The 27,163-nt window shown below is 38.2% G+C and overlaps 1 protein-coding gene across 2 annotated transcripts in view; it reads right to left on the bottom strand.

Moving 5' to 3' along the window:
* The window catches only part of Grid2 (glutamate ionotropic receptor delta type subunit 2), a 1,432,020-nt gene that overhangs the window by 128,500 nt on the left and 1,276,357 nt on the right, over positions 1–27,163 (bottom strand). For both annotated transcript variants that reach the window (XM_028880742.2, XM_028880745.2), the window contains exon 14: positions 20,522–20,688. In XM_028880742.2, coding sequence (XP_028736575.1) covers positions 20,522–20,688 — 167 coding nt within the window. The remainder of the gene's footprint in view (positions 1–20,521; positions 20,689–27,163) is intronic.

Here is a 27,163-nt window from a genome sequence, read left to right as displayed (position 1 = left end):
CTCTAAAGTGGAGAGTCAAAACAATCCCTTTATATCTAATGAGTTGATTTCCAAGCTAAGAATTTGAGCATTGAGCAGCTCATAGCTTCATAGTTCTGTGTGTATCTGTAAATGACCATGGGAATTATATAAGAATTGATTTGGGAGTTCAACAAATGTTATCAAGTAAACTAATTTTCAGATATGTAATTGTGACTAATGAGGATTTTTTTTTTTATTGTGAAACAACTCTCCATTTTGTTTATAAGTGTCTGTGACAACTGTTATCTGGTACTCTTCAGGAATATTTTTGTAGTTAGATAGCTTCACATAAAAGTATTATTTGTCTCCTGGTAAGGAACAGATAGCTCTCTATCTGACTAGATAAGAGAGATCATATATACCATTGGAACCAATGTTTGCACAGTATTTTTAGCAGTGTCTGTGTAAGATTGGAGGTTTCCTCATGGGAGCAAGTTTTGCTGGATCTGTCTTCAAATTCCCAATTTCAAATTTGGGGTTGAAAATGGCTGTTTCTGCCTACTGTGCTGTGGATAACAAAGGCCTTTGTTTTTGATTCTCAGTCTCACGTCATTTGAAACTATGCCAGGCTACATTATAAACATGCATGTACACATTCCTGACCATTTACAGTTCTTGGCATATTTATAGCTTAAAAAATTCATTCTAAAATTATTTTTTAAATTTTTTCTTGCAACCTAAGGGTCAGATGAGTGAGAACCTATAGCTCAAAGACAACAGAAATAGGATAATTTATTCTCCAATCATTTCTAGTGCAAAAATATTCCTTGAATTAAATGGCTTCTCTTAACGTGTTTCCTTCTCACAATAAAATTAAAGAATGTTCTTTTTTTTCTGGCTTTAAGGATTATCTTGTGTATAAAACTTCTTTTAGGAACTTCAGACATGTACTGGCAAGTCAAAATAACACCATTTAAGCTGGTCTCAGTTAAAGAAAAATGAAGTATAATTTGAGAAATAACCATAATTTTACATATATAGAAGCTATTTTGACTGAGATAGCATTTTAAGTGACACTAAAACATGGAGTAAATGTAGCAAGAAATGTGGGATTTCCTGCTTTCCACATGAAATAATTCATATGGATGATGCTCATAAATGCAACTCTAATTATTTGAGATCTCTCTTTTAAATTCTATTTTTTTCAGAAAGACAAGTCTGGATCAGGAAAAAAAATAAGGATAGTGCTTTATTTGTGACACTATTATCATAACAATGTTGATATTCATGAACAATAGCGAGTCAAAAAGTATGTGAGAGATTTTATTACAAAAAGAGGCTATTAGAAGCTTAATTTATAAGGAAACACTACAGTAGGGTCAGACCTCCTGTCCTGATAAGGTTTTCAGCTCTCCCACCACTGGGGCCTCTGAAGAATGAAGTCTGATTTAAAATTTAAAAGAAGCTGAGGGGGTAATGTAAATTCCCAATGATGACTTGGCTAAGCTTGGGTCTACTTGCTGCCCTCTATCTTCATTATCATTCTTTCTCCTGATGCTGTATTCTAGGCTGTCAATCACACCATGCAAAAAAACTTACCGCAAAGGGCAAAATCCAGAGTTAAAAAAGGACATGGCCACTTGCCATTTGTTCCTCCCTTTTCAGATACAACATCCTTCAACTTTCTCTTAATTTCACAGATTTTTATTTGTCAAATTTCGTGAGTATACTTTTTGTTAATTATGTCCTAGTGACAATGTTCAAAAGATTATAGTGATTCATGGCTGAGCCTGTAATATGTTTCTTACTCTATATCCAGGAGGAAGTGGGCCAACTTTTGTGTCATTCATCTGGCTCCCTTCCTACCTGGAGAAGAATTTCCTTTTTACTTACTTGGGAATCACCTACATGACTTACTGAACTTGGAGATGATGTGGTCCTTTCCCTCAGTTTTTAACAATTTTTTTTTTTTTTTTTTTACCAGACCTTGGAAGATTGATAAATATGCCTCCCCCATCAGTTTGGCTGTTGATGCTATTGTTGCAGGGTTGCTATGCCAGCCTTTCTTCCTGCTACTGGGAATGCTGCTAATGGATGCTCTGTCTTATGCTCAAAGGTCTACGCTGGCTTCAGAGCCCTGGAGACCTCAGAGCCCCAGAGATCCCACACAAGGTTGGAAATGGCTTTATTCAGCATGTCATTCTCCTTGCAGCCATGTCACATGTGTGCTCAAGTTCTTAGAGACTTTAAGTAAAAACAGCTACATAACTTGCTTTCTTCAGTTTGCCTATGTAATAAATTCACAGGAGATAGGCACCAAAAATTAATGAAATCGTTCCGATCTCTTGATGACGAGGATTTTGCTATTATCCTCTTCATTGTTTATGACTAGTTCTTTCTCTGGGAACAATTCAGAATTTGAAGGTAGTATGATTTTGGTGGTCAGTTTTGTTTTTCCTCACTACTGGTAATATGACATGGTAGTTAGGATCATGGACACTGGCTTCAGATCATTAGGGTTTGAAAACAGCACCATTATTTATTACTCCTATGATCTTGGGAAAATCATTTGACCTATTTCTAATCTCCACTTCTTGGGGTCATTAAAATATATAGAAGAGGTAATACACAAATCTCATAACTTATTAAATATTATAATGAAATATTATTAAATATTAATGTTATTATGTCAATGTTAAATAATACCACTCTGGTGATCATTACAATTTCTACAATTTTATGTTGATATTCACTAACCATGCTCCATATATGTCGTTTTGAACAGCTCTATTATGCATTTCTGGAAGCTTTGATTTACCTGAATGTATTGTCCTACTTAATCAATTACCTATTTATTAATGTAGCTGGAGACTGCCCAACTTGTCTGTCCCAAGTGATCAAGCTTAGTTGTGTTCTAAGACGAATGACAAATGACACATAAATGATCCTTTCAGATGCAAGTGGCAAATACAAAGCTTTGTTTTCTGCTCCTGAGAATTTCTATCCATATTAATGAAAGGAGGTAGGAGCAAACAACCCTGTCCCAGATCCCAGTGGAAGTAAAAAGGAATGGTCCATTTCCGTGCAACATTCATTCTGAAACCGATCCAGGTCACTGACTTGGTACAAATGAAGTTCCTCTCTGCTTCAACTCAATTACTAATGAACATCCTGATTGCCCTCAAAAGTAAATTGGCAGCTCTAGTAGGTGATACAAGGAATTTGTACCTCAGGCAATCCAACTATAGATTTCTGTCCTCAGTGTAGCTTCCAGATAGCCCCCCAAGGAGAAACTTAAGTAGAACATTTTGAGCAAGAACTCAACCACAGGAAACAGACAAATGGGAACCAGAGCTTTGAGTCTGAGTTCTCTGAAGTTGGGCCAGAAGTGGCCAGATTTGGAGGGCTCCCCCTCCTCCCCTTTCCCTTTTCTTTTCTGAACCTGTTCCTGAGGTTTTGGTAAGGAGTGTATGGTGTTCTTTCCTCTTGTTTTTTCCACATCCAGGGCCAGCACTGTGGTGAAAGGCACCCATGTCCTGCCAGAGCTAACACTGTCATGATAGGAAAGTTCTAATGGAGAACTCTAGAGTTTAGTGAGAACTCTTTCATCTATACTAGCAGTTCAAAGGTATTGAGTTGATCCATAATGGAGTGTCAGCACTTACCCACTGCCTGGGGAAACATGTACAATAGTTTAGGACTTACATGAAATACATAATTTTGGAGCAATACAGTATTATTAAATAACTAAGACACATTAAAAAGAATTCCTCTTATTTCTTACACAAATAAAGTAATGGAGTGTAGTTTAAAACTTATGAACTATAGGTGATTGTCTTATAGCTAAAGATTACCATTGTTTTTCCAACACATCTCTCAAAAAGTTACATGTGACCTTCATAATGTCCAGAAAGGTCACAGAAGGTCTTGTTGATCATAGAAACTGAGGTCAGTCCATTTTTGCAAAGAGACCAGAAGTCTTTAATGATAGTGTTTTGAATAGATAAGACTTTTTTTTTTTCATTATGGCTGTTGGACTAAATCTCAGGGGCTGGAGTGAAGTGACACAACCAGATGGATGAAAACAGTAAAACAGTTCGGTGGGTTTGCCGGCTTTGTCTCAGTGCTTCCAGAAGTAGGAAGTGCAGCTCATTATAACTATGTGGTGAGATTAACAGTAGCCTTGCCTCAGTGTTTCCATAAATATGAAATACATCCCATTGTAACTACCACTTAGTTCAAGATAATGTGGAAGCTGATTCTAAAATTATTTTAAAAGGATTTAAAGAAGGTAATTTCAATTTGTTTTTACTTTTAAAAGGTATAATTGGACAGCTGGCTAACTCATCATGCTTCAGTCTCCTGAGAGTTGGTGGTGTAGATCTGCATCTCATGCCTAGCTAGGACAGAACGGTTTAAAACTGTATTTTTACTTGTAAAGTGCTTTCTCTGATTTCAATATAGAATGTTATTTGCCATTTGTGGAGTCTTCTCATGTTTCCTATAGCAATTTCTTCATAAATAGATTGATGAAAATGCACTTTTTTTTCATGGGTTCAGATAATAGCTCGACACTATCTATGCTGTAAATGTTTGCAGGTAAATATGAATTTTATAGACAGCTTAAGATCATTTCTATGGCTTGGAAGTATTATGGTAAAGCCTATAAAACCTACATTTGATTGAATATTCTACTGGGAATAACTGCATGCAGTGTTTGAATTAGATTAGGATATTTTCTAAAAATATAAAATGTTAGTTAATCATGTTTCTTCTTAGTTATTGATGATGTAATATTATAGAAAAAGTTCTTTTTGTATGTTAATATTGGTAGATCATACCATTATTCATTTTTTATTTGTTTCTTTTCACTTTTCATATACTAAGTCTTTTAGTTACTTACTCAAAACTCATTTGTGAATGAGCCTATAAGGAGGTCATCATGTGCTGGGATGAAATATTACACATTTTTTATTTTTTAAATGTCCAGTCATATAGAGAAATCAAATCATATTCTTTTTTTGTCAAAACAAGAATAAAATAAATAAAGCATACTGTAGGGAAGGAGGCTAGAATCTTAGTCAAATTTGAGAAGTTATAACAAAAACATTTAATTTGTAAGAAATTCATGATAATGACTACATAAATGAGACCTCTAGAGTAGCTCAATTTGACTAAAGTTTTCCCAGCACAATTTTAATATTTCAATATATAACTCAAGGAGAATCAAAGGGAGAAAATTTGATCTTGAAGCTTTAAATACTATTGATATTAAACATTGTGTCTTTAGAAAGATAACATTTTGGAAAGTTAGAAATTTATGAACTAGATATTTGGCTTTTTACTTTATAACTCTAATTTTAATGATTTATTAGATAATGATTTTCTACTTTTAATGATATAATTCAATTTTGAATATATGTAATTTTTCTTCATCATATTTTTTTTTTTTGAGACAGGTTCTTACTATGTTGTCCAGGCTGGGTTTGAACTTGCAATCTTTTAGCCTCAGTCTCTTGAGTATCTGGGTTTGCAAGCACACAACTACTGTACCTTGCTAACGTCTATGTTTTAAAAGGAAAGTAGACTTTCCAAACTAGGAATCTGTTCTGTTTTCTATGATTCTTTGAATATTTCTTTAGAAAAATATATTGGAGAAAATATGATGTGAGATAAATTCATAAGGTTATGTAACTTTTCAAAACAGGACACCAGCATGATTGAACCTTTGTTTTCTGTGTTATGAATGGTAAAACTTCCATTTTCTATATCCTATTAAGTTACTTTTGAGCAGAGAATTGGACAGTCATCACCACTGCTTATGGATTTTTCTAACCTCAGGCTTTATATCAGCTTTAAATTTGAGAAAATTTAAAGAAAGTCTACCACTTGGGATACCAGATTTGCTGATTCTAAAGTGCATTTTTGAGTTACTTCTCTGGTGTGCTGTTCTGACGGACAGATGAGGTCAAAAGGTGGTGTCAAAGACCAGGTGGTGGCCTACAGCGTTTCCTTCCAGAGTCATGATTATAGGGTATTGAACATGATCAAGGAGGAATGGGTCTGGAGCTCTGGTTAGTTCCTTAGAGGTTTCTATTAAGTTCACTTTTAGCTAAAGTGTGTGATTTTGTTATAGCCTTTGTTGTTCAGTGGGGTGCCCCTTAACAAAGCCTATTTAAACCCTTCATTAGGGGAAGAGGCTGTGTGACCTTCCTTTATTCACTTGTGAACTGGTATTTTTCAATCAATTCCTTATTGTCTTTATGAAAAACGCATAACATTTTCTTCATAGGTTTTTGAGTTCTATATGCTTATTTCATAATCCTAGATTTTGCTGGCCATTTAAGTCATCCGTTTAAATGCATTTGTTCTATTTTTATTCTCTTGTGTCTATTGTTTCATTGGGCAGTTTCAATAGTCTGCTACTACATAAGCTTTCCCTCTCGCTCAGGCACTGGAGTCTGTAATAATAGCAATCAAGGCAGTTCATTCTGACAAATGTGTGTCAGAAAAAGCCTGCTGTGGCTTTGAAATATTGAAAGTGACTGATAACATAATGTGTAGAGCAGAATAAATGCATACAAATGGGAGTTTTAGCTGAGCAGTCAAAGTATGAACTAAATACAGTGTCAGAACTCGGCCCTGAAAGCTCCTGGTGCCAGTGGTTACAATGGCAAATTACTAAATGCACTTTGCAAAATGTTTTATGAATAAAGCAGAGGCCAGAGAGTTATCAGCCTTCTTGGTGCCTTGGCTTCTATGGGAAGCATAATGAAGTGATGTTCCCTTAAAAACTTTCTGGTGTGGAAAGTCAGACGTTGTTTAAGAAGATAAAAGTAGTGAAGGCCAATTGGGAAATATGATTAGAAGTTGACATGAACATTGAATGTAGAATGTGACAAATTTGGCTAGAGGATATCCAGGGTTACATCAAACCCACACCAGTAGTGGTCTCACTAGGTCTACAGTCTCAGTTATCAACACTGGCAAACTGTAGCCCAAAGTATTCAGTGAAAAGTTATAAAAATAGGGAATTTTAAGTTTCTAATTGCATGCCATCATGCTATAACCTGGTGGTGTTTTGACCTGTTTGGTTCAGGATGAGTACCACTTTTTTGTCCTGTGTATGCATCCACCCTGTGTATTCTACCCACTCCTTTGTCAGTATCCTTAGGTTATTAAGATTGCTGCAATATCAATGTGCTTCTGTAGAAGTAACTCCCATTTTACTTAATAATGGTCCAAACTTTAAGATTACTGAAGTAAAAAAAAAAACTCATAAAGTATAGAAAGACAGCTTAATACTTCTTATGACTTGATACTTCTATGCCAATGCTGCAAAGCCTCTGGGAAAATAACCTTGTAAATATGAGGCTTAGTATTCCTGGTAGTTGCAGCTATCCATGGGGGTCTCGGATCACACCCCCCATGGTTCAGAAGGAGCTGTTGCATTAAGATACATCCAGAAACTTACAGGAAAATATTGACTGGCAAATTGCTAAAACCTGTTCTCATTTTTGAAAAGCATACTGACATTTAAAATGGGACATTTGAAGAAAGAGCTAATAAAACTAAATCCTTCTAATATTTGAACACTGCATAGCTGGCAGATAAAGTATGAGACTCGCTGGCTTTACATATGACATACATCTTCCTGAGTTCTGCTTCTCCAGTGATAGAGATCCTGATAAAATCAGCCCTTGATACGTAGAGTCCAGCAGGGACTACACTGTCACGCAGGAAAGAAACTGCTGTGCACTAAAAGTAAGGTATTTTCTCCAAGTTCAGTTAAGTAGTCAAGCCACTGGGGAAAAACCCCCTTGCTCCATTTCCTTCCTCTTTCTTTTCTTCCCTTCCTGGTTCTCTTTCCTGGCTAACTATAGTTGGAAGGCAGCTCATTCCTCCTCAGGGATGTCAAAGACTGGAGATATAAGTTGAAAGGGTCTGTGCGTATTGTTCTGGCAGTTTTCACACATACAAAACAGAACACTTCTGGGCAGTGTTATAAATATTGGTATTATGGAATATGCCTCAAACCATGTTCTTTTTAGAAGTGTGAATGAATTTTGTATTTTCAAGTCTCAGAGTTCAAGAGTCCAAGCTGGAGATTCACTGGAACTGGCAGATGCCCTAGGAGCTGTTGCCAAATATATTAAGTAATAAAAATGGAACTTGTCCTCTCTGCTGCTATCAGCATGGTTATCACAAGAAGACCAGACACTGAGCTGTGAGCGTGGGGTGGGGGCTTGGGGACTGCTAACGGTGTCCCCATTCTTTCTCTTATAGTTTACACAAGGTTTTAAAACTGTTCCACATTGTTTCTTATCTCTAAAGTCTAATTCTCAGCCCCATTTTAACTCCATCTCTCCTCTGGATTCATGCAGTACATTTATGATAACTCTCCCAGAGCTGGGGTCTAGATTAAATAATAACCAACACTGCAAATTGGGTGAATCTTCATGGAAATTAAACCTTCTATGTTGGATGTCCCCAAGACCTTTTGGTGACTCCTGATCATGCTCAGGACAGGCTGGACGGTGGCCAGGAGTCTCCAGCTCCGTGGAAAGGCCTGAGAGGTCCCCTTTGTCCTTCCATCTTCTCCAGGACCTATTCGCTGCATATTCCCATCATCTTGATGCTCTGTGGAGCTTCTTTTTCCTGTCCCCTTTACTGAGTATTTACTTCACCAACTCTGTTTATTGCTAGGTTCCCTACAGTCAATACACCAGACTGATGCTTTTTCCTCTCATTTTTAAAAGATTTTATTTATTTTATGTATATGGTACTCTATTTTATGTATATGGTACAACTTTGTGCCAGAAGAGGGCATCAGATCCCACAGTAGACAGTTGTGAGCCACCATGTGGTATAGCTGGGAATTGAACTGGGGACCTCTGGAAAAGGAGCCAGTGCTCTTAACCTCTTAGTCATCTCTCCAGCCCACAGGCTGAGTGCTTGTTCAGGGTGCCTGCAAGGTTCTGGGATTCACCTCTTTTGACCCTCTGCAAGTCCGTGCTCTCATTTTCTATTTTTGTTTTGTTTTGTTTTGAGATCGTGTTTCTCTGTGTAGTTTTGGTGCCTGTTTTGCACTGTAGACCAGGCTGGCCTCGAACTCACAGAAATCTGCCTGGTTCTGACTCCCCATTGCTGGGATTAAAGGCATGTGCTCATCTTCTGTTCTTAAGGGACATCAGTCATATTGGATAGGGCACAATTTGCTGACTTTGTTTAAGTTCAGTTACTTCTTTACCATACAGCCATATTTTGAAGAACTAGGGCTAAGCCTTCCACATTTTGATTCAATATTCTCCACCTTCAGTTATTGTTGGATTATCTTTTCAGTCCCAATTCACCAAGGAAATCTTGCCAACACTTATACAACCCGGATTTCTCTGTATTCCTACCACACACCAGATGAGAAGAAAGTCATTCATTGACTTGTTCGATAAATAGTAAATGACTTGGAGGCTGGGTTATATTGTAAATCCGTTGCCGACAATGAATATCGGGCACTTAGTATGTGGTCAATGCATACTGAGAGCCACCAAGATCCTATACCCATCGCAAAGAAACCTAACTGTCACTCCCTTACAGAAGGCCGCACTTGCTGGAGACAAGTCTGTGTTTTCTCTTTAGACTGTTTTCCAAAGTCTTATGTGTCCTTAAGTTATTTTCTACATTAGTCCTCTAATGGGAAGCATCAACGTACCCACACAGATGGCAATGTCGAGGTGGTGACAAGTCCCACAGTAAACACTCTGCTAACAGAGCTGCATGAGTTTTAAATTGTAAGGACAGTAGCTCCCAGGAGAGCTTGGGAGCCCAAAGGTGCTCTTTGCTGGTGCTCATCATGGGACTTCTCTTTCCTGTACAATGTGAGATCCATGGAGTAATGACATCCTTTTAGAACTCCCCCTGTGCAATCTAGGAGCCCTGAGACTTAAGTCCTGTGTTCTCAAAAGAACGACATCTCGTGCTGCCTGCGAAACTGGTTGTGTACACCAGGCCATCTCTGGTGGTAAAGAAAGGGAACACTAATCTGTGGGAACACATCATTTGGCTGTCCACTGTCAGCGTTAAGATGGATTTTCAGTGTTGGCAGAAGATGCTAGAGGCTCTGAAGGTGGGATGTAATGGCTCATTATTTAAATTTTTCCAGAAGAGATTTCTTCACCATCTTTTGGGAGACTGTGCAGAATCTGTACCCTAAAGGTAGCCAGTTTTCAGTGAATGATTTTATAGATGATGGTCACAATGGCTATTTTAGACCTAAAATGGTCACCTTCACATCTGAATAAAACTGAATCTAGTCATTTCGTATTCAGCTTGCTAGCTCTACAAACCTTTGTTTCATAATGGGGAAAATTTTGTAGCATGTGTATAAAAGGTTTCAAGGGACACCCCATTTAAGTTTTCAGTTTGTTCTCCTTTTATTTTAATCAATGATAACACAGAAAAGCTTTGCTTGAAGTTTTTTTTAAAGCTTTTCTTTGAACAAGCCACTTTTCTCATTTATTTTTTACAATTTTATACATGCACTGAAGGTCAAAAAGTTCTTAGATTTAAAAGTAGGGCATAGAATTCTGCATAAACCATCCCAAAGGGCTTTTTTTAAATGTAAGGAATCTGAGAGGCAGTCAGCAGCATTGGCTTATGAAATAGTGTGTATGCCACTCACTGGTCCCAGCACTGATCCGCCTGAAAAAGGAAGCCAAGGGGACGCTCCTGGATGGGCTGCTTATGCATTCATTGTCCCTCCCCACACCTCTACCCCTCCATAGCAAATGGAAGGGATATGTAGTCTTTAAGACCTTTAATTTACAGGGAGGAAAGTGGAAGCTTTGACAGAGGTTACTCAATTTTAATTTTTGTCAGCATTCAAAACAAAACAAAGCAAAATAAAACTATGCTTCCATCCTAAATGGAAGGGTGTTGCATTCTCCTAATATAAAAATCTACAATCTCAGAACAAGTGGCAGCTCTTTAAATTGAATTCACTGAGTTAACATCAGACTTCATTGTCCTCAGCCCCCCCGCCCCTTCATGATGGACTGGTGACTGTTCCCTTAGCGCTGATATCTGCATGTGGAAGGACTTTAGAAGTTAGTAATATATGAGCAGATTTTTGCCATGTAGACAGGCTCTCTAAGCTGAGGCAGGTAGTAGGGCAAGAGTTAGCTGGAGGCAGTGTGAGGTGTGAAATCAAGACTTTGAGGCACAAATCAGCCCCAAGCATCTCACAGTGCCTCAGGAAACAGTTAGCAGGTATGCTGGCTAGTTTTATGTCAACTTGACACAAGCCAGGTCATTTGGGAAGACTGAGCTTCAATTGAGAAAATTTCTCCTACTATGTTGGCCTGTGAGCAAGCTTGTTGGCAAGTCTGTGGTGCATTTTCTTGATTGATGATTGATGGGGGGTAGGGTGGGGGAACAGCTCACTGTGGGAAGAACTACTCTTGTACAAATAGTCCTGGGTACTATAAGAAAGCAGGCAGAGTAAGCCATGGGCAACAATCCAATAAACAGCACTCCTGTATGGCTTCTGCCTTAGCTCTTGCATTGTAGGTGGAAATTTCTCTTCTGCCTGTCTCTTCTCAAATACCCAGCAGCCACTTCCCAAATAATTGATCCAGAGGCTTAATATAACTTATAAATACTCAGCTGGTAGCGCAGGCTTATTATATCTAGCTCTTACATTTAAATTAATGCATAATTCTTATCTATGCATAGCCATGTGGCTTGGTACCTTTTCTCCATATGGCATTCTCATCTTGCTTCCTTGCATGTCTGGCTGGTGACTCCTGACTCCGCCCTTTCCCTTCCCAGAATTCTCCTAGTCTGGTTACCCTACCTATACTTCCTGGCTGGCTACCAGCCAATCAGCATTTTATTAAACTAATTCAAGTGACAAATCTTCACAGTGTATGAGAGCATTATCCCACAGCAAGTGATGGTCTGTGATGTTGACCTGTAAGGTGAAATAATCCCTTTACTTTTGACCCTGTTATTTTATCACTGCAATAGAAAGGCCAATGAAGACTGCAGGAGAGAAGGCGGGGGGGGGGGTACCTTGTAGATCCTTTGTACATGTACATCTCCTTATCTTCATGATGCCTGATTCAATACTTCCTACCTACTTACATTCTAAACATACAGTTTTGAAGACTGAGTCTCTACTGTACTGATGGCTACAAATCTGTGGATAGAAAGAAATATTAAAAAATAATATTAAGGAAATCTAGAATTATGTGTCATCTGACCTCTCCTAGGTCAGGCGCTGGTCTTTCCTTCTTGAGCTTTGTCTCTTTGCAGTGGTCTAATAAAGATGGCTTTAAAACACATGACAAAGTATCACTACTTTAGTTTAAGTTCACAGGGACTCACTGGATTTTTTTATATGATGCAGATGGGAAACACTAGGGCTGAGCCTTGGGGTATATGAGACTTAATTTCCTTCTTCAAATAACAGAAACTATCATTGTGAGGTTTTCTTCTCCATCTGTGAAAACCAGGTGAGATTTAAGTGACTGCAGTGGTAGTATTTTTACTTTCAAGGGATTATATTAATAATGATAGACAGGACAAGTTACTGTGACAAGGACCATGGATAAGCATGTGGTGGGCTGAGGGGAGAACCTAGCACCAATTAATGTCAAAAGTCAAGTCTGTGATGGAAAACAACTATTGTGATGTCTAGCTTGAGTTCCAGAGACTCTAGCTGGTCAATGAGGATTCCTGGGCAAACCCTGGGGAAGACAGCAGCAACCTGGAAAAATTCAAAAGGCAATGCCAGATGGCCAAAATAGCCCACATGAAAGGTGACTTTTGATTGGTGAAGATGACCTCATGGTTGATGCAGTAGAAGAAATTAAAGAAGGGTAACTAAAGTAGATATTAAACAGAAATGACAGCTTCAAACTGGTGTGTAACTTTTTTACTGACTCCATATGAATAATCCCCGATTTTCTCCAGTTTCCTTAGCTATGCTTTCATTCTGTACTATGTTTCTTTATTTCCTATTGAGGCAGGGTTTTGTTATATAGCCCAGGCTAGCCTTACATCATAATTCGTTTGTCTCAGCCTCTGAATACTAGGATTCCTGCAGGCACCACCACACTAGGTTTCCTAATTGACTACACACAATAATGATACCACACATTTAGACGAGGTAACAGAAGGTTGGATTCACCTGCACATGACTGAATTTACACATCAAAGTATTTCGAAAATTATTGAAATATCTCACAGCGAAGAGGCGAAGCAATAAAAGAGATAAATTAGAAAGAATAATAGAAAAGAACAAGAAACTCAACGACCATGTGTTAAAGTAACAGTTCTCAGCATGACTGTGTTAGCAGCAGTAACTGGAACATGGTAGAAATGAAAATTATGCACACTCCAGAATCAGAAATGCCAGGGCTGGAGGGCACAAATGATTGTTTTGTCAGGTCCCCCAGGTGCCCTGACACTTGCTTAAAGGTTGACAAGTGCTGTCTCTCAGGGTGAGGGACCAAGCAGAGGGCCACAAGCTCCATTTAAACAAAACAGCCATAAAATACTCACACAGCTCAGGGATGTAAGATTTCACAGTTGGCTGTCTTCACTCATTTTAAAGGCAGTGTTTTAGCCTCTTCCTCTTTCTTGTTTAAAGTCAGATCCAGGACTTCATTCTTACAATGTACTGTGCCCTGATGGCTTTCTTACTTTATACAGCTGTATTCTAAATCTGTATCCCCTTTATTCATCCCACCCAACCTCCCATCTCATACTTTATTGGTTTTCAGATAGACATCTAGATGTCACTACAAATTCAATGCATGTAAAGTCATCTTCTCACTTTCTCCTCATCCTGTCTCCTCCTGTGATCCTATTTACAGTCTCACAGGTGAGCACAGGGAGTCTTTCCTCCTCCTCCTCCTTTCACACTCCAGACAAAACTGGTGAAGGACATGACCTCTGGAGTTAGATTTCTCTAGGTTCAAATCCCAGCTACTTATTAACTATAATTTAACTATCATCACAGCTGTTACTTTGTCAGATTCCTTGACTATAAAATGGGATGCCAACAGCATCTGGCTACGGGTGTTCTGAGGACAAGGGGGGTAGTTAGTGTGAGAACTTTTGAGGAGTGTGTGGTGAGTGACAGCTGCTCAGGTATGGGCCGTGATTCTTTCCCTCTGTATTCTCATCTGTCAGCTTTCCTTCAGATTTGTGGTAGGGCATAGTACAGTCACCTTTTCCATTCACCAGGTCATCTACGACACTAGTGTGGATTCTACCGCAGATAGCTCAGGCTGGGATAGGTATGGCCTCAGATGAACTCCCTATACAGAGCAGACAGTACCTCAGTTACACTGAAAAGACTGGTTTCTTTCTTTTCTGAAAGAGAAGCACATGAAGCTTGTTCCTTGTGTTGCTCCTGTTAGCATCCTTTGATCACAGAGCAGGCTGGCCCTGCCTCTACAAGGGGGGATGTATAGAGAGGTGGAACAGAGCATACTACTTAGCATGGTTCTGTTGATCCATTAAAACCCCAGATTCCAGTTATGTGGTTGAAGACAGGGTTTCATTGTGTAACCCAAGCTCGTGTTAAACTCACCATCCTCCTGTGTCAGCTTCTGAAGTATGTAGGTTATAGATGTGTGTCAACATACCATGTTTACATCCAGATTTCTGTTTTGTGAAATGATCCTTTCCATAGGAATCCATTTGGAGTTTCCTTTTTATAATCAAAAGCTTGTCGTTTTGTCATTTTCATTGCTAGAATTTAGAAACTACCCAGGGCCGTATCTTTTCTGCTCATTCTCTTCCCGTTCATCTCATTCATTTCACTTAAGCATTCTCTTCTCACGACTGATAAAATAGTTTGTAGACCCCTCAGGCCAAAGCCCTTCACCTGGATCACAGATCTTTTCACATTTGCATTTTCTACACAAAATTGTCATTTTATCTCCAAAGTCGCACATTGATAAGAAAAAATTATAACATTAACCAGTCTTACTAATAAAAATCTTAAGTTTACCAAACTCAAGGCTGAGGTCTCTATCCTGCTTGCTTCTTGACTTGCCTTGGGTCACTCTTATGCCCCTTCTGGCTTACCTCTCACTCCCCCCCCCCCCCCCGAGATGCAGGATCCCTGGACCACTGCCCTGGCTTCTGCTGGCCTTTCCTCACACCCTCCTCTGTCGCTCCTCCTTTTATAGCATTTGCTTTTGAGTAGGTCTCTTGCCTCTGTAATGTCTGCAACTCACTTTTCTTAGATGAGAAGGCTCTCTCAACTCTTTACTGTGGTTTTCCAGCAGCACTTGAATATACGGCTCCGTCCAACGCTTTACTCTCTCTGCCCATCCCTCTCCTGTCTGTTCACTCCCTGCTTCCCTTGACCTCTCTAAACTTGCTCCCAGGGAATGGCTTTTACACCCATTTCTTACGCATTAAACACTGTTCCCTCATGTTTCGTGTTTCAGATTCTGACCGGACGCTGCCTCCTTGAAGCAGTCTTCTGGCCCACCTGTACACAGATCTGTCACTATTTTCTACTCTCATAGTATTTTCTCCACAGTACATTTCCAGTATTACGTTGCTTCTTTACTTAATGTAAGCTCCCCCTCTCTGGCTTTCTACTGTAATATAAACTCTAGGAAGATAGCAACTTTGTTAATATCACTCTCTGTTTTGTCTCCAGAAAAGAATAACAGCCAGAAACCGCAGCCCATAAATGATGCTTGGAACATAAGCCTATATGTTTGACAAGGGGCAAATATTCCGAATATATAAAGCACACCTACAATTCAATACTAAAAAAAATTAAAATGTACAATAAGTCAAAATAAACATCTTAAAATGGTGACAAAGAATAATAAGTATAAGAAAAAAAATCAACATCACTAATCATCATGAAAATATATGGTACAGTAAGAACATTTAATATAAAAATGGTGCAAAGATTAGGAGGTACTAGTGAGGGTGTGGGGAAAGGCAAACACTTCCACTGTTGGTAGAAATCGAAATAGTCATTATGGAGAACAGATTGGAGTTTTCTCAAAAGATTAAAGACAGAACTACCATCTAAGAGTGATAGAGTAGGACACCTGATGGTCTCCATATGTAAGTGCAGATTCATGTATCCATGCACATGTATATGAATGTATAGCACACGTAAACTGAACACACATCAATATATATTAAATTTGCTAGTAATAAAAGCACAGTTCTGATGATGGCTAGTCTTTAGTAACTTTGTAGACTGGTTAGTTGCATCCAGGACAGCTACATGTGATATAGGCTGTCAATGCATTAGCATGCATTCAGAGGACATCTCTCCCACCCAGCTTTGTGACTATGGAAAACAGTAAATCTTTGACTACGTTTTCTCAAATGTGAAGTGTTTAGAAGCTTATGTTGGGATTGTTACTTTAACATAGACAGGGACCTTATCATACACAGTTCCTTTCACTCAGTAAGTCTTTCCTGAATGTTAACTACTGTCATAGAAGACAGTGTTGTTTTTGTGTAAGCCAGGAATAATGCATTCATCCGTAGTCAGGGTTTCAGACATAGAAGCCAATAGCTAAGCCATGGCTCTTCTTCATTAACAATAACATTAGACTCAGGAGTTAAGTTTTCTTGATAGCACCTAAGTTTTGAGAAGAGATGTTAGCATACATATGAACTTCCTAAATATACATATATATGTGAATACACACACACATGCACATGTACACATCCATATACAAGAAGGGATATCATTTTAGGCTTTTGAACAGTTAAGATTCTGAGTTCAGCTCTGCAGTTAATTTAACACTTCAAAGAGATCAATCTAAAAATTACATTTTTCTCAAACACATTAATGAAATATTTGACTAATAATTTTCTTTTTTCAAAATTTACTAACTTACTAATAACTACTGTTTAAAAGGCTACATAAAATATTAGATAAACAAATAGCTAAGAAGCAGTAAGTGCTAACAACACACAAAGTGTCAACAACACGCACGCGCGCGCGCGCGCGCGCACACACACACACACACACAATTTCCATGGAATTTGTGAAAAGGTTTTTGTTTCTTTGGTATGCACAAAGTAGGTAAGTTGGTAGAAGAAAATAAAAGTCCTTGTATATCTCAAAAGATATGCCTAAGTATTACTGTGATGGGCAATGCTTGCAGTGAATTCTGTATCTGAACTAGGAGTTGTATTAAGATTTTAAACTTCTGCTGGCTGGGCTGATTACCTATTTTTGGCCAGACTTAGGAAATAAAAACTGTATAACATTCTGTGGTAAAAAGTGTATATGATAGCACTTGCTGGTTTTAAAGTCATCTCTTCACACATGGTTACAAAAATGAGTCTATCAGTACAGCCCATGTCTTCTGAGCTTTCCCTGGCCTTGGTATCAACTCAGCGTAAGCACTTGTAGCATAATAGCCCTGTGCTTACATACAAATCTGTGACAAGCAATTGTGCAACATTGCCTGTGACTGCAGATCATCTCCATAACTACACAAGCATTTGAAAAACTTGACAAATAGAAGATAATACAAATAGTTACTCTATCAACACATATTTTTATTCTAGAGCTGATATTCAATATATATTATATTACTCTGATACAGACACAAAGTCATCTGAAAAATAATGAAAATTGACTTTGAAATTATCCATCAGAGTATTCTCATTTTCACTGGAAACCATCACAGCAGCTTTCAATGATCTGGTGTAATCAGTGCTTGGGATGAGCTGATTCATCAAAGCTGCAGATAAGAGTCACCAGTGTTGACAGTGGTTACCTTTGGTGTCCTTCACAACTTTTAAAAGCAGTTAATAAAACGATCCCATTTCCTTAATAGTGATAACAAAAGGGAAAGGTTGCAAATATATTCTGATTCCAGGCAGAGATTCTGGGGAAGAAATTAACGTTGCACCTGTATATAAAGAAATGAGCTGACACATGCTTGACTGTCTAGTCATATTCCAATCCTGGCTCCACCTTCCTCCAGATGTACAAGGAATCAGAATGCAGGCAGCTGATATTAAGGAACTACATAGAAAGGGACAATTCCCAGCTTTCCATATTGATAATTCAGTCTTAACAGAGAGAAACAATGCCCAATGCTTAATATTGCATTTTAGGAGTTCATTGGAGGATGTTTCTTCAGAATTAAAATCTCTGATAAAGGAAGGGCTCCAGAGATGCCATGAAACAAGTGCTTGGTATGATTAACTTATATCTCTGATTGCTTTCATTTTACTGCATTTTTTGCATAAAAGATTAAGAAATAAGATCTTACAGCTAAGAACATCTAGAGCGGCATGAAAATCAGTTAACCATAATGAATCATCAATAACCCTATCTCAGCTGACATCATGGCCTCACTGGACTTCTCTGCTGGTCCTTTGGCAGGGAACCACATTTCATTTCACTTGAACACTCTTTCCAGCCTCACGTGAAAATGAAATGCCCTCATTTCTCAGAAGCAGCTTTTCTATTTCCTCTGTCCTTGTCCTCTTTGGCCAGTTAGATCAGACCTTCACTGCCTCAGGATACCATGTTTGTTCTAGTATTTCCCAATTCAATCCCATCCTTCACATTAGATGGGGATAGCCTTTCCTCTCATGCCAGATTTGCTATCAAATTCACGGGCTCCAGAACTGACAAAAGGCCTTTCTTTGTACTGCTCATGGCCTATTATACAAATTTCAAGTGTTCTTTTAGACATGAATTTCCTTATCGTTTCTCAATCCATTCTGCTGTTGTCGATTCTTTCCTGTGGTTTCTATTATTTTGTTATGAATTATCCATTTCCTTTCAATCTAACTGTTCTCAGCTAATCTTTTGGTTATCAAGTTAAAGGCTCACAATCTCCGTGGAGCTATTAATCATTTTCCCATTGCTTAATTCTATATAGTATTCTCTTCAATTCTTTTCATATCTCAACTACACAATGTAACACTAAATACATAAGTAGAATTGGTATTCTGCATGTAGATGCATGTGTCAATGCACATTATGCACATTTACAGAAATGTCTAAGTTGTTATTATTTCATGTGAATGGGTTTTTGGATTTCCAACTAAGCTGCAAGTATATTGTATTCAGTTTCCCTGTGGTATTATTGATTTTTCAGCTTGTTCCTTTTAGAATCTGCTCATCAATAAATGTGTTTTGATTGATTAATCATTATTTCAATCTTAAATTCTTTTGCTTTTCAACTATATGAGTTTTGTTTTTGTCTTATTTATGTAGAACAAGAAGATATTGATGGAATATTAGATAATTGTTTGTAACTGTATGCCCCTTCCTTTTAGGAGTACACTGGCCCACTCCATTGACTTTGAACCTGATCAGTGGGGTATGAGTAGATGTGTGCTGCATCTAAGAAAGAGGTGAGGCAAGAAAGCAAGTGGCTGGTACTCTCTTTACAATGAGATCAGGCTAAGCAAGACTAGGATGCTTTGCTAACCTGGGCCGTAAAACTGGGAGCTGAAAAGAAAGTAGATCTTTAGATGACTCCCAGCTCAGAGCAGCAGCTCTCATGGTTCAGGAATAGAAACTTTGGAGTTTGTTTTCATTTCTAAAACAACTGACTAGTACAGATCATTAGACTCAGTCTTCATCATTTTTTCAGAGGAGAAAGGTCTAGCTTTTCTATGGTTATTCAATGGAAGAGCTCTGACATAGTTACGGATGGGTGCTTTGCAGATCTCTGCCCTCTGAATTTACTGCCCTTTTGCTATTTTCCAGTTTGAAGAAACACATCTGAGATTTATGCTTAGTGCTTGCTGTCTGAACCCAAGTGCTTTTCTGATCTGGCTTTATCTTCTAGTGAATATCAAGTAATAAAGGGTATAATTAATGTCACGTAGCCAATATCTCTACCTAGAAAATCGTGAACCCCCCCCTTTGAAGTCAAAGTTTGTCTTGTAAATAGAATGAGATGCTGTGATTCTTTCTGATAGAAATTATTAATCTAAAAATATTGCCAAACTTTCTTTATTAAACAATTTCCTGTCACACAACATTCTAGATTGAAGGTGGATGTATTATCTTTATAAGTTTTTCCCTGTGCTCCATGACAATCTCACATACACTTTAATACCAGATGGAAAATTCTAAAGTATTTACCATTCCCTTCATAAAATTCCAATGAAAATATCCATATATATATATATATGCAAATTAGTATTCTAATTTGGTCCCAAAGTACGTTTTGTGCTTTAATGTTCTTAGAAATAAGTTAATTTCCACAACTCTATGCTGTTCACTTCCTTAAATGTAGACTAGACTGCTGAGCTTCCATCTTAATTTGTAGCACATCTACTCTATTATTTTGGAGAGTGAAAGAAGTTATATACAACAATACTTTACTCTTATTTATGGAGAAATAGAACATGTTTTAGACAAGACAGTTCTTGTAAGACAGCCACTGCTAGGAACTGTTTTCATATAATGATTTTTGTAACAGAAAGAAAAATGTGATGCACCAGACAGTGTAACTAAGTATATTTTTAAAGTCTAAATTCCCTCCTTTTTTAAATTTAGACCATTTAATAGCCTTACCTTTGTGAAAAGACATCTCGGTAAGGGCTGCCATGCTGCAGTGCAATCCCATACCCCCGGTCAGCAACAGTATTCCCAATGGTGTAGAAGGAGCAGTCTGGGTCATTGATAGCCACATATTCCAATACAGCTGCATCCCATACAAAAGCATAGTTTCCATATTTTACCTGTGAAAATATGAAGGAAGGATTAAAATAAGACTTACGGTTGAAAATTACATAGAATAATAAATATTACAATAGTATATGCGAAAATTATAGGATACGTGTGTTTAAGGAAACTCATATTTGAGTTTCTGTTAGTCTATAGCTCTTTACTTCTAGAAATGTGATGAAGGTAGAACACTATCCATGCTTCCAGAGAACATGGCTTGTAATAAGAGGATCCTTGAGTTGTAGATGTCATGTGGATTGGAAGAAGGTTAAAAGCATGTCTCTGAGTTTGCAGTGAGCCTTGCTACTTAGATTTTCATGAGGGACCATTAAAATCTATGATTCTAGAATTATTAAGAGATGCTGACTTGGTTAGGTTCCGAGACCTCTAAACTAGGCATCTTTCTTCATAGTCAATACAGCTTCCTCATGACCCATGTTTTACATAAAAGCTCACAATTCCCATTAAGGAGAAATTACTAATACCACTCCACCCACGGTCCTCACTTTGTTCTTCTGAGTTCATGTCTTCCCAAATACAGATTGTGGAGCTCTTACAATTGGAGATAAAATAAATCCCTCTTGAATGTTTTGTTGACATGTTAGAAAGTTTTATCTTATGCATTATATTGTCATGTCTTCTCTCCCAAAGAAGCCTTATTTCCCTTGATGGCCATTACAATTAGGAAAACAATTAATTCTACAACAACCTTCTTTATCAATATTTAGGAACATAAATTCATAGTGGGTCATCTACAATGTATTTTAGTAATTTTTTCAGTCAACAATAACTCATATGAGAGCCCACTATTATGGTTTGGATTTGACATGCCTCACCCAAAAGATCATGTGTAGTTGGCTAAGGATGCAGCTGGTGGTACAGTTTAGAGTTGGATGGCTCATGAGGCCACAGACTTCATCAGTGGATGAGCTCATTGACAGGCTCATAGCTGCATAGACTCTTGGGTAGGGCAATTAATAGACCCTTAATTCTTGGCAGCATGTTGTCAGCTTTGGAGATATTTCTTGTCCTTGGGCCCTTCCTCTTTGTCCCTGCTTCTTGTCACACCTAAGGTGAAGTGCTCCTCTCCTCTCTACATGTCCTCCCATCATGATGCCCTCTGCATAAATAACAACCGTGTACAACCATGGTCTGAAACTATGTTCCTTCTACTCTTAAGTTGTTTTCTCAGATGTTAGGTCAGAGTGATAAAAAGTAACTAATACACACATTTATCATGAAAGCGATTATGAAGGGGCTGGAGAGAGGGGCTGCTCTTCAAGAACATTGTTTCTGAACCTTCCCAATACTGCAGTTCCTTATATTGTGTCAACCCCTAACCACAAAATTATTTTTGTTGCTGCTTTATAAAAGTGTAATTTTGCTACTGTTATGAACCATAATGTGAATATCCATGGGTCTTTTTGATGGTTTTAGGGAACTCCTGTGAAAGGGTCATTCAAACCCCCAAAGGGGTCATGACCCATAGTTTGAGAGCCACTGTTATATAGAACCTGGGTTCATTCTCAGCATCCACATGTTAGCTTACAATGTTCTGTAACTCCAATCTTAGGGAATCTGACACCTACTTCTGGCATCCCGGGGCACCAGGCATGCACATGGTGCATAGACATACATGCAGGCAAAACACTCATACACACAGAATAAAATTTAAATAATTTTAAAAAGGAATGAAAGAATCAATTATGATAAACATCTCAATAAAGTTTATCTGCAAAATATTAAGTATAAAGATAAAATTTAATGAATTTATCAAACAAATAATTAAACCCCAAAGTTACTGTATATTATATTAAAAGAAGAATGTAGCATTATTAAAATGAAAGGGGTCATTGGAGATGGCTTAATGGCTAAACTTCCTGCTATGCAAGCAAAAGGATCAAAGAATCAGACTCCTATATCTCAGGTAAATGCTGGGTGGGCATGGCAGCTCACCTGTACTGCCAGCCTTGGAATGAGACAGGGACAGGGACAGAGACAGGGACTCTCAGAACAAGTTGGCTAGAGAGACTAGCCATGTTAATGAGTTCTGGGTTTGATTGAGAGTTTCTGCCACAATGAGTAAGGTAGGAGAGTGATGGAAGAAGATTCCCAATATTAATTTCAGGCCTCAAAATGTCACATACATGCATATGTATCCTCATATCTGTGAACATGTATATGCACATGAAAAAGAAGTAAAAAGAAAATAGAAAGAAAAGCAATATTAGTTCAGTGTTAACCAAGTATCAGGAAACTACCTCTTGCAAGGAAGAGAGGCTTTATAAAAAATTTAAATAGGGCCAAAGAGATAATTTAGTGTTTAATAGCACCTGCTGCTTTTCTAGGGGACCCAAGTTTTGTTCCTAGAACCCGTATCAGGTGGCTCACAGCCATGCAACACCACCTCCTGATGTCTCTTGTCTTCTGAAGGATCTAGAGTTACATGTACATACCCACATGCACACAAATACACACACACACATGATTAAAAATAATAAAAATAATCTTAAAAATGTTGTTTCACTTGATTCTTTGCCAGGTATGGTGGTGTACACCATTAATCCTAGAACTCAGGAGGCAGAAGCAGGCATACTCTCTGAGTGTGAGGCCAGCTGGTCTATGCTACTGAGTCCCAGGCCAACCAGAGCTACACAATGAAATGCTCACTCTCTCCCTCTAAATAAAAAAAAATCTTTAAAACATTTGCCAAAAATTAACACAGTTATTTATATCTTTTATTATTTTTTGTTTTCTATGACATGGTTTTTCTGTGTAGTCGTGCCTGGTCTGGAACTCACTTTGTAGACCAAGTTGTCCTCAGACTCAGAGATCCAACTGCCTCTGCCTTCAGAGTGCTGGGATTAAAGCAGTGAATCACAACTGCACAGATCATTCATCTATTTTTTTTTTTTAAAAAAAAATATATATATATATATATATATATATATATATATATATATATATATATAACAATACCATTCAGTTCTACATATCAGCCATGGGTTCCCCTATTCTCCCCCCCCCCCCCCCCCCCCCTTACCCCCAGCCTACCCTCCATTCCCACCTCTTCCAGGACAAGTCCTCCCCCGAGGACTGCGATCAACCTGGTAGACTCAGTCCAGGGAGGTCCAGTCCCTTCCTCCCAGACTGAGCCAAGTGTCCCTGCATAAGCTCCAAGTTTCAAACAGCCAGCTCACATTCATCTATTTTTAAACCAGGAGGTAATCATCATTTTCAGTGAAATATAGTTTCTTCAGGCAGGCACTGCGGTGCATGCCTTTAATCCCAGAACTTGGGAGGCAAAGGAAGATGGATCTTTGTGAATTTGAGGCCAGACTGGTTTATATAGTGAGTGCTAGGACAGTGAGAACTACCTAGTGGGACACTATCTCAGAAAAAATATAAAGAAATAAAGAAATATAGAGTCCTACAAAAAGCAAACCATTAGTAACTCTAATGATGTTGCCAACGGATTAAGAGAATGATGTCTGCTATTACTTCAGCTTGACACTATGGTGGTATATTATCCTGTGCAATAAAAGAGGGTACTAGAACATGATTTCATTCTTTCAGGAAAAAATTTTTATGAGGTAGAACAAAATTATATTATTTTATAACATAAAAAGCCTGCAGGAATTAACAGAACAAGTATTTGAAGGTATTTTAAGACAAGGACTAACTATAAGTAGGCAGATACATATCACTTGCTGTCTTATAACTTACCAATAATAAATATATTTGAGAAGAATACCCACTTACAATAAATACAACTACTTAGTAAAAATTTAATAGCCTATCATTTGACCCTACATAAAAGAGTCTTAAAGACAATGCAGAAGAACTTGTTTTTATCTAAGTGTAGTATATCTCCCAAAGTCTAGATGCACAGTTGAAAAAAATATATACACATATATACATATATGTACATATGTATACATATATATCAGTTTTCCTCAAGTTATTTGAGAACTTAATACAATTTTAAGATTTTTTTCTTTTCTTCCTTCCTTTGTTTCTTTCTTTCCTTTTTCTCTTTGAGACAGGGTCTCACTATGTAGCTCTCCTGGAACTTACTATGTAGACCAGGCAGGCCTCGAACAAACAGAGATCCACCTGTCTCTGCCTCCTAAGTGCTGAGGATTAAAGGCATGTGCCACCATACTTGTACAATTCTATATTTAAAAAGAACAGTTTAAAGCCTATTAGTCACCTTCTATGGCTTTAAAATCTTTGCTTTTTCAATAAAAAGCTTCTCATGAAATAACGAATGAACTAAAACTGTCAGGGCAGTTCGTCAGACTATAACCATCACAATCACCAGAGGATTCTTGTATTAGAAAGAAAGATACAAAATACTACATTGAATATTGGAAGCTTAAAACCTGGGAGTATGTGTTTCAGCAACTCTCGCAGAGTATGCACAGCCTTCCTTAAATATTTCTGTTGCTACTGATGAAACGCCAGTGTAAGGAACCACTTTCTACAGATAAAGTGTAAGAAAAATTAACAGGGAGAGAATCCCAGAGTACTGATGTAGAAGAAACTGGGAATATTTGACTAAAAGTTTCCCCTGCACTGAGTCTCATGTCTGCAGATTTATTCCATAGTTTTTTTTTTTTCTTTTTCTGATCCTTTGTATCAGACATCAAATGTCTGGTCTATTTCCAGATTCCTCTGTCTAACTCTATGATTTTTGAGATATATCAGTGACATTGAAACTTCCTCTAGGAACCCATTTTGACCTGTTCTCTTCTGTGTCAACAGCCACTATATCTTCTAGAACTCCTTCCAGTTTCTTTAGAAAGGTCCTCCATGGTTGGGTACATCCTACTACGCTAACTAGAAAAGTACGCTATCGGTACTATGTTGTGAGCTGTGACATTGCACCTCAATGTATGGCAACATTATTGTTGCTGTTACACATGCTATTTCTAGCAATTTAATGTTAGGAAGCTTTATGAGTGAATTTTTAAAGAGAAGTATTAAGATGGTGTGATGATAGCCTGTAGCAACACCATTGAAACAATTTTTAAAATGTTCTTGACATTTTTCATTGCCTAAAGCATGCAATCACTGCCCTTTGGATGGTTTTAAACTATCGAATTAAAACCATTGAGAAAATACTCATTAACAAAGGCTACAGTCATCCTTCAAGAGAGAAAATAATTGAGAGGCTGGTCGAGGAAATGACCAATCCATCTGACTAGGTGGTGGATGTTTCACAAAATTTCCACTAGCTTTTGTTGTTGAGATCATTTTGGATTAGCAGCTGAACTGAATGTCATTGATATATTTACCAGTGTGGGGCTTCACTCTAGGTTATGCAAAGGGTGAAAGTATATCTGAGTGCTTCCTCTTCCTATTTCCCTGACCACATGGTGATACATTTTGTGATATCACAATTGTGATAATCGTGAGGAAGACTACAAAGTGATATCTACTGCCACTGTTCTCCATGTATGGACCCCAAAGTAAAGATATTAAGATGCTATGATATACTATTAGAGAAAGGTAACCATCACTGTTAACCTTCTCACCCAGCTGGGAACCATGCAACCCACGATAATGACTGGCCTGACAGGATATATATCCATTTGTGCATAGTCACATGAATGTTTTGGGAGTAACTAACTCCTTTCTAATTGGATCTAAGGTCTGCTCCATGAGATGGAAGCCAATCCTGAAACTGTTAATGGGGCTAAGAACTTGTGGTCTTTGTCCCTAGGAGAGAATGTAATACTATTATTTCTTTATGTGAACATAGTTTTAAAAAAGACTTTTTTTTGGTGGTTTTTTTGAGATAGGGTTTCTCTGTGTAGTTTAGGTACCTGTCTTGGATCTCACTCTGTAGACCAGGCTGGCCTCGAACTCACAGAGATCTGCCTGGCTCTGCCTCCTGAGTGCTGGGATTAAAGGCGTGCACCACCACCACCCTGCCTTTAAAAAGACTTTTAATGACTCATTACTATATCCATAGAACATAGAAGGGTGCATCTCTTACCCCTTATCAGAGAAGCTTCTTCTTGAAGTAGATGGCAATTGATACAGAGACTCACCACCCCCAACTGGTTTAATGTATAGAGAAAAAGAGACTACGCCGTGCTCAGCCCTGACTGAATGCAGCCATTTCCCCAAGGCTGAGGACACTTGGTGGAAGAAGGGTTGAAAATAACCTACGAGCCGAAGAGAAGGGTGCCTTCAAGAAAACCGCCTCCTCTGGATACAGCAGAAGGGCTGAACTTATAAATCCACAACAGTTGTGACGACATGCACAAGACTTGCAAAGCTTAAGCCAGACAAAGTCCTAGCATGGAGGCAGGTGGGTGGGCACACAATCCTACCACTATCTGAAGAGCTCCTGGCATTTGATAGCTTCTGCAAGAAGGGCAAATCTTCTTTCTTCAATGATACGACCCCTGGTAGGTGATGACAGTCCAGGGAAAACCCCACTTCTAAGAGTAAAAACTGGAATTGGTGGGGGAAAAC

This window comes from Peromyscus leucopus, chromosome 3 (assembly GCF_004664715.2).
Source record: "Peromyscus leucopus breed LL Stock chromosome 3, UCI_PerLeu_2.1, whole genome shotgun sequence".
NCBI lineage: Eukaryota > Metazoa > Chordata > Mammalia > Rodentia > Cricetidae > Peromyscus > Peromyscus leucopus.
The sequence above is the reverse complement of the archived record's forward strand: the minus strand, read 5'-3'. Positions and strand labels throughout refer to the sequence as shown.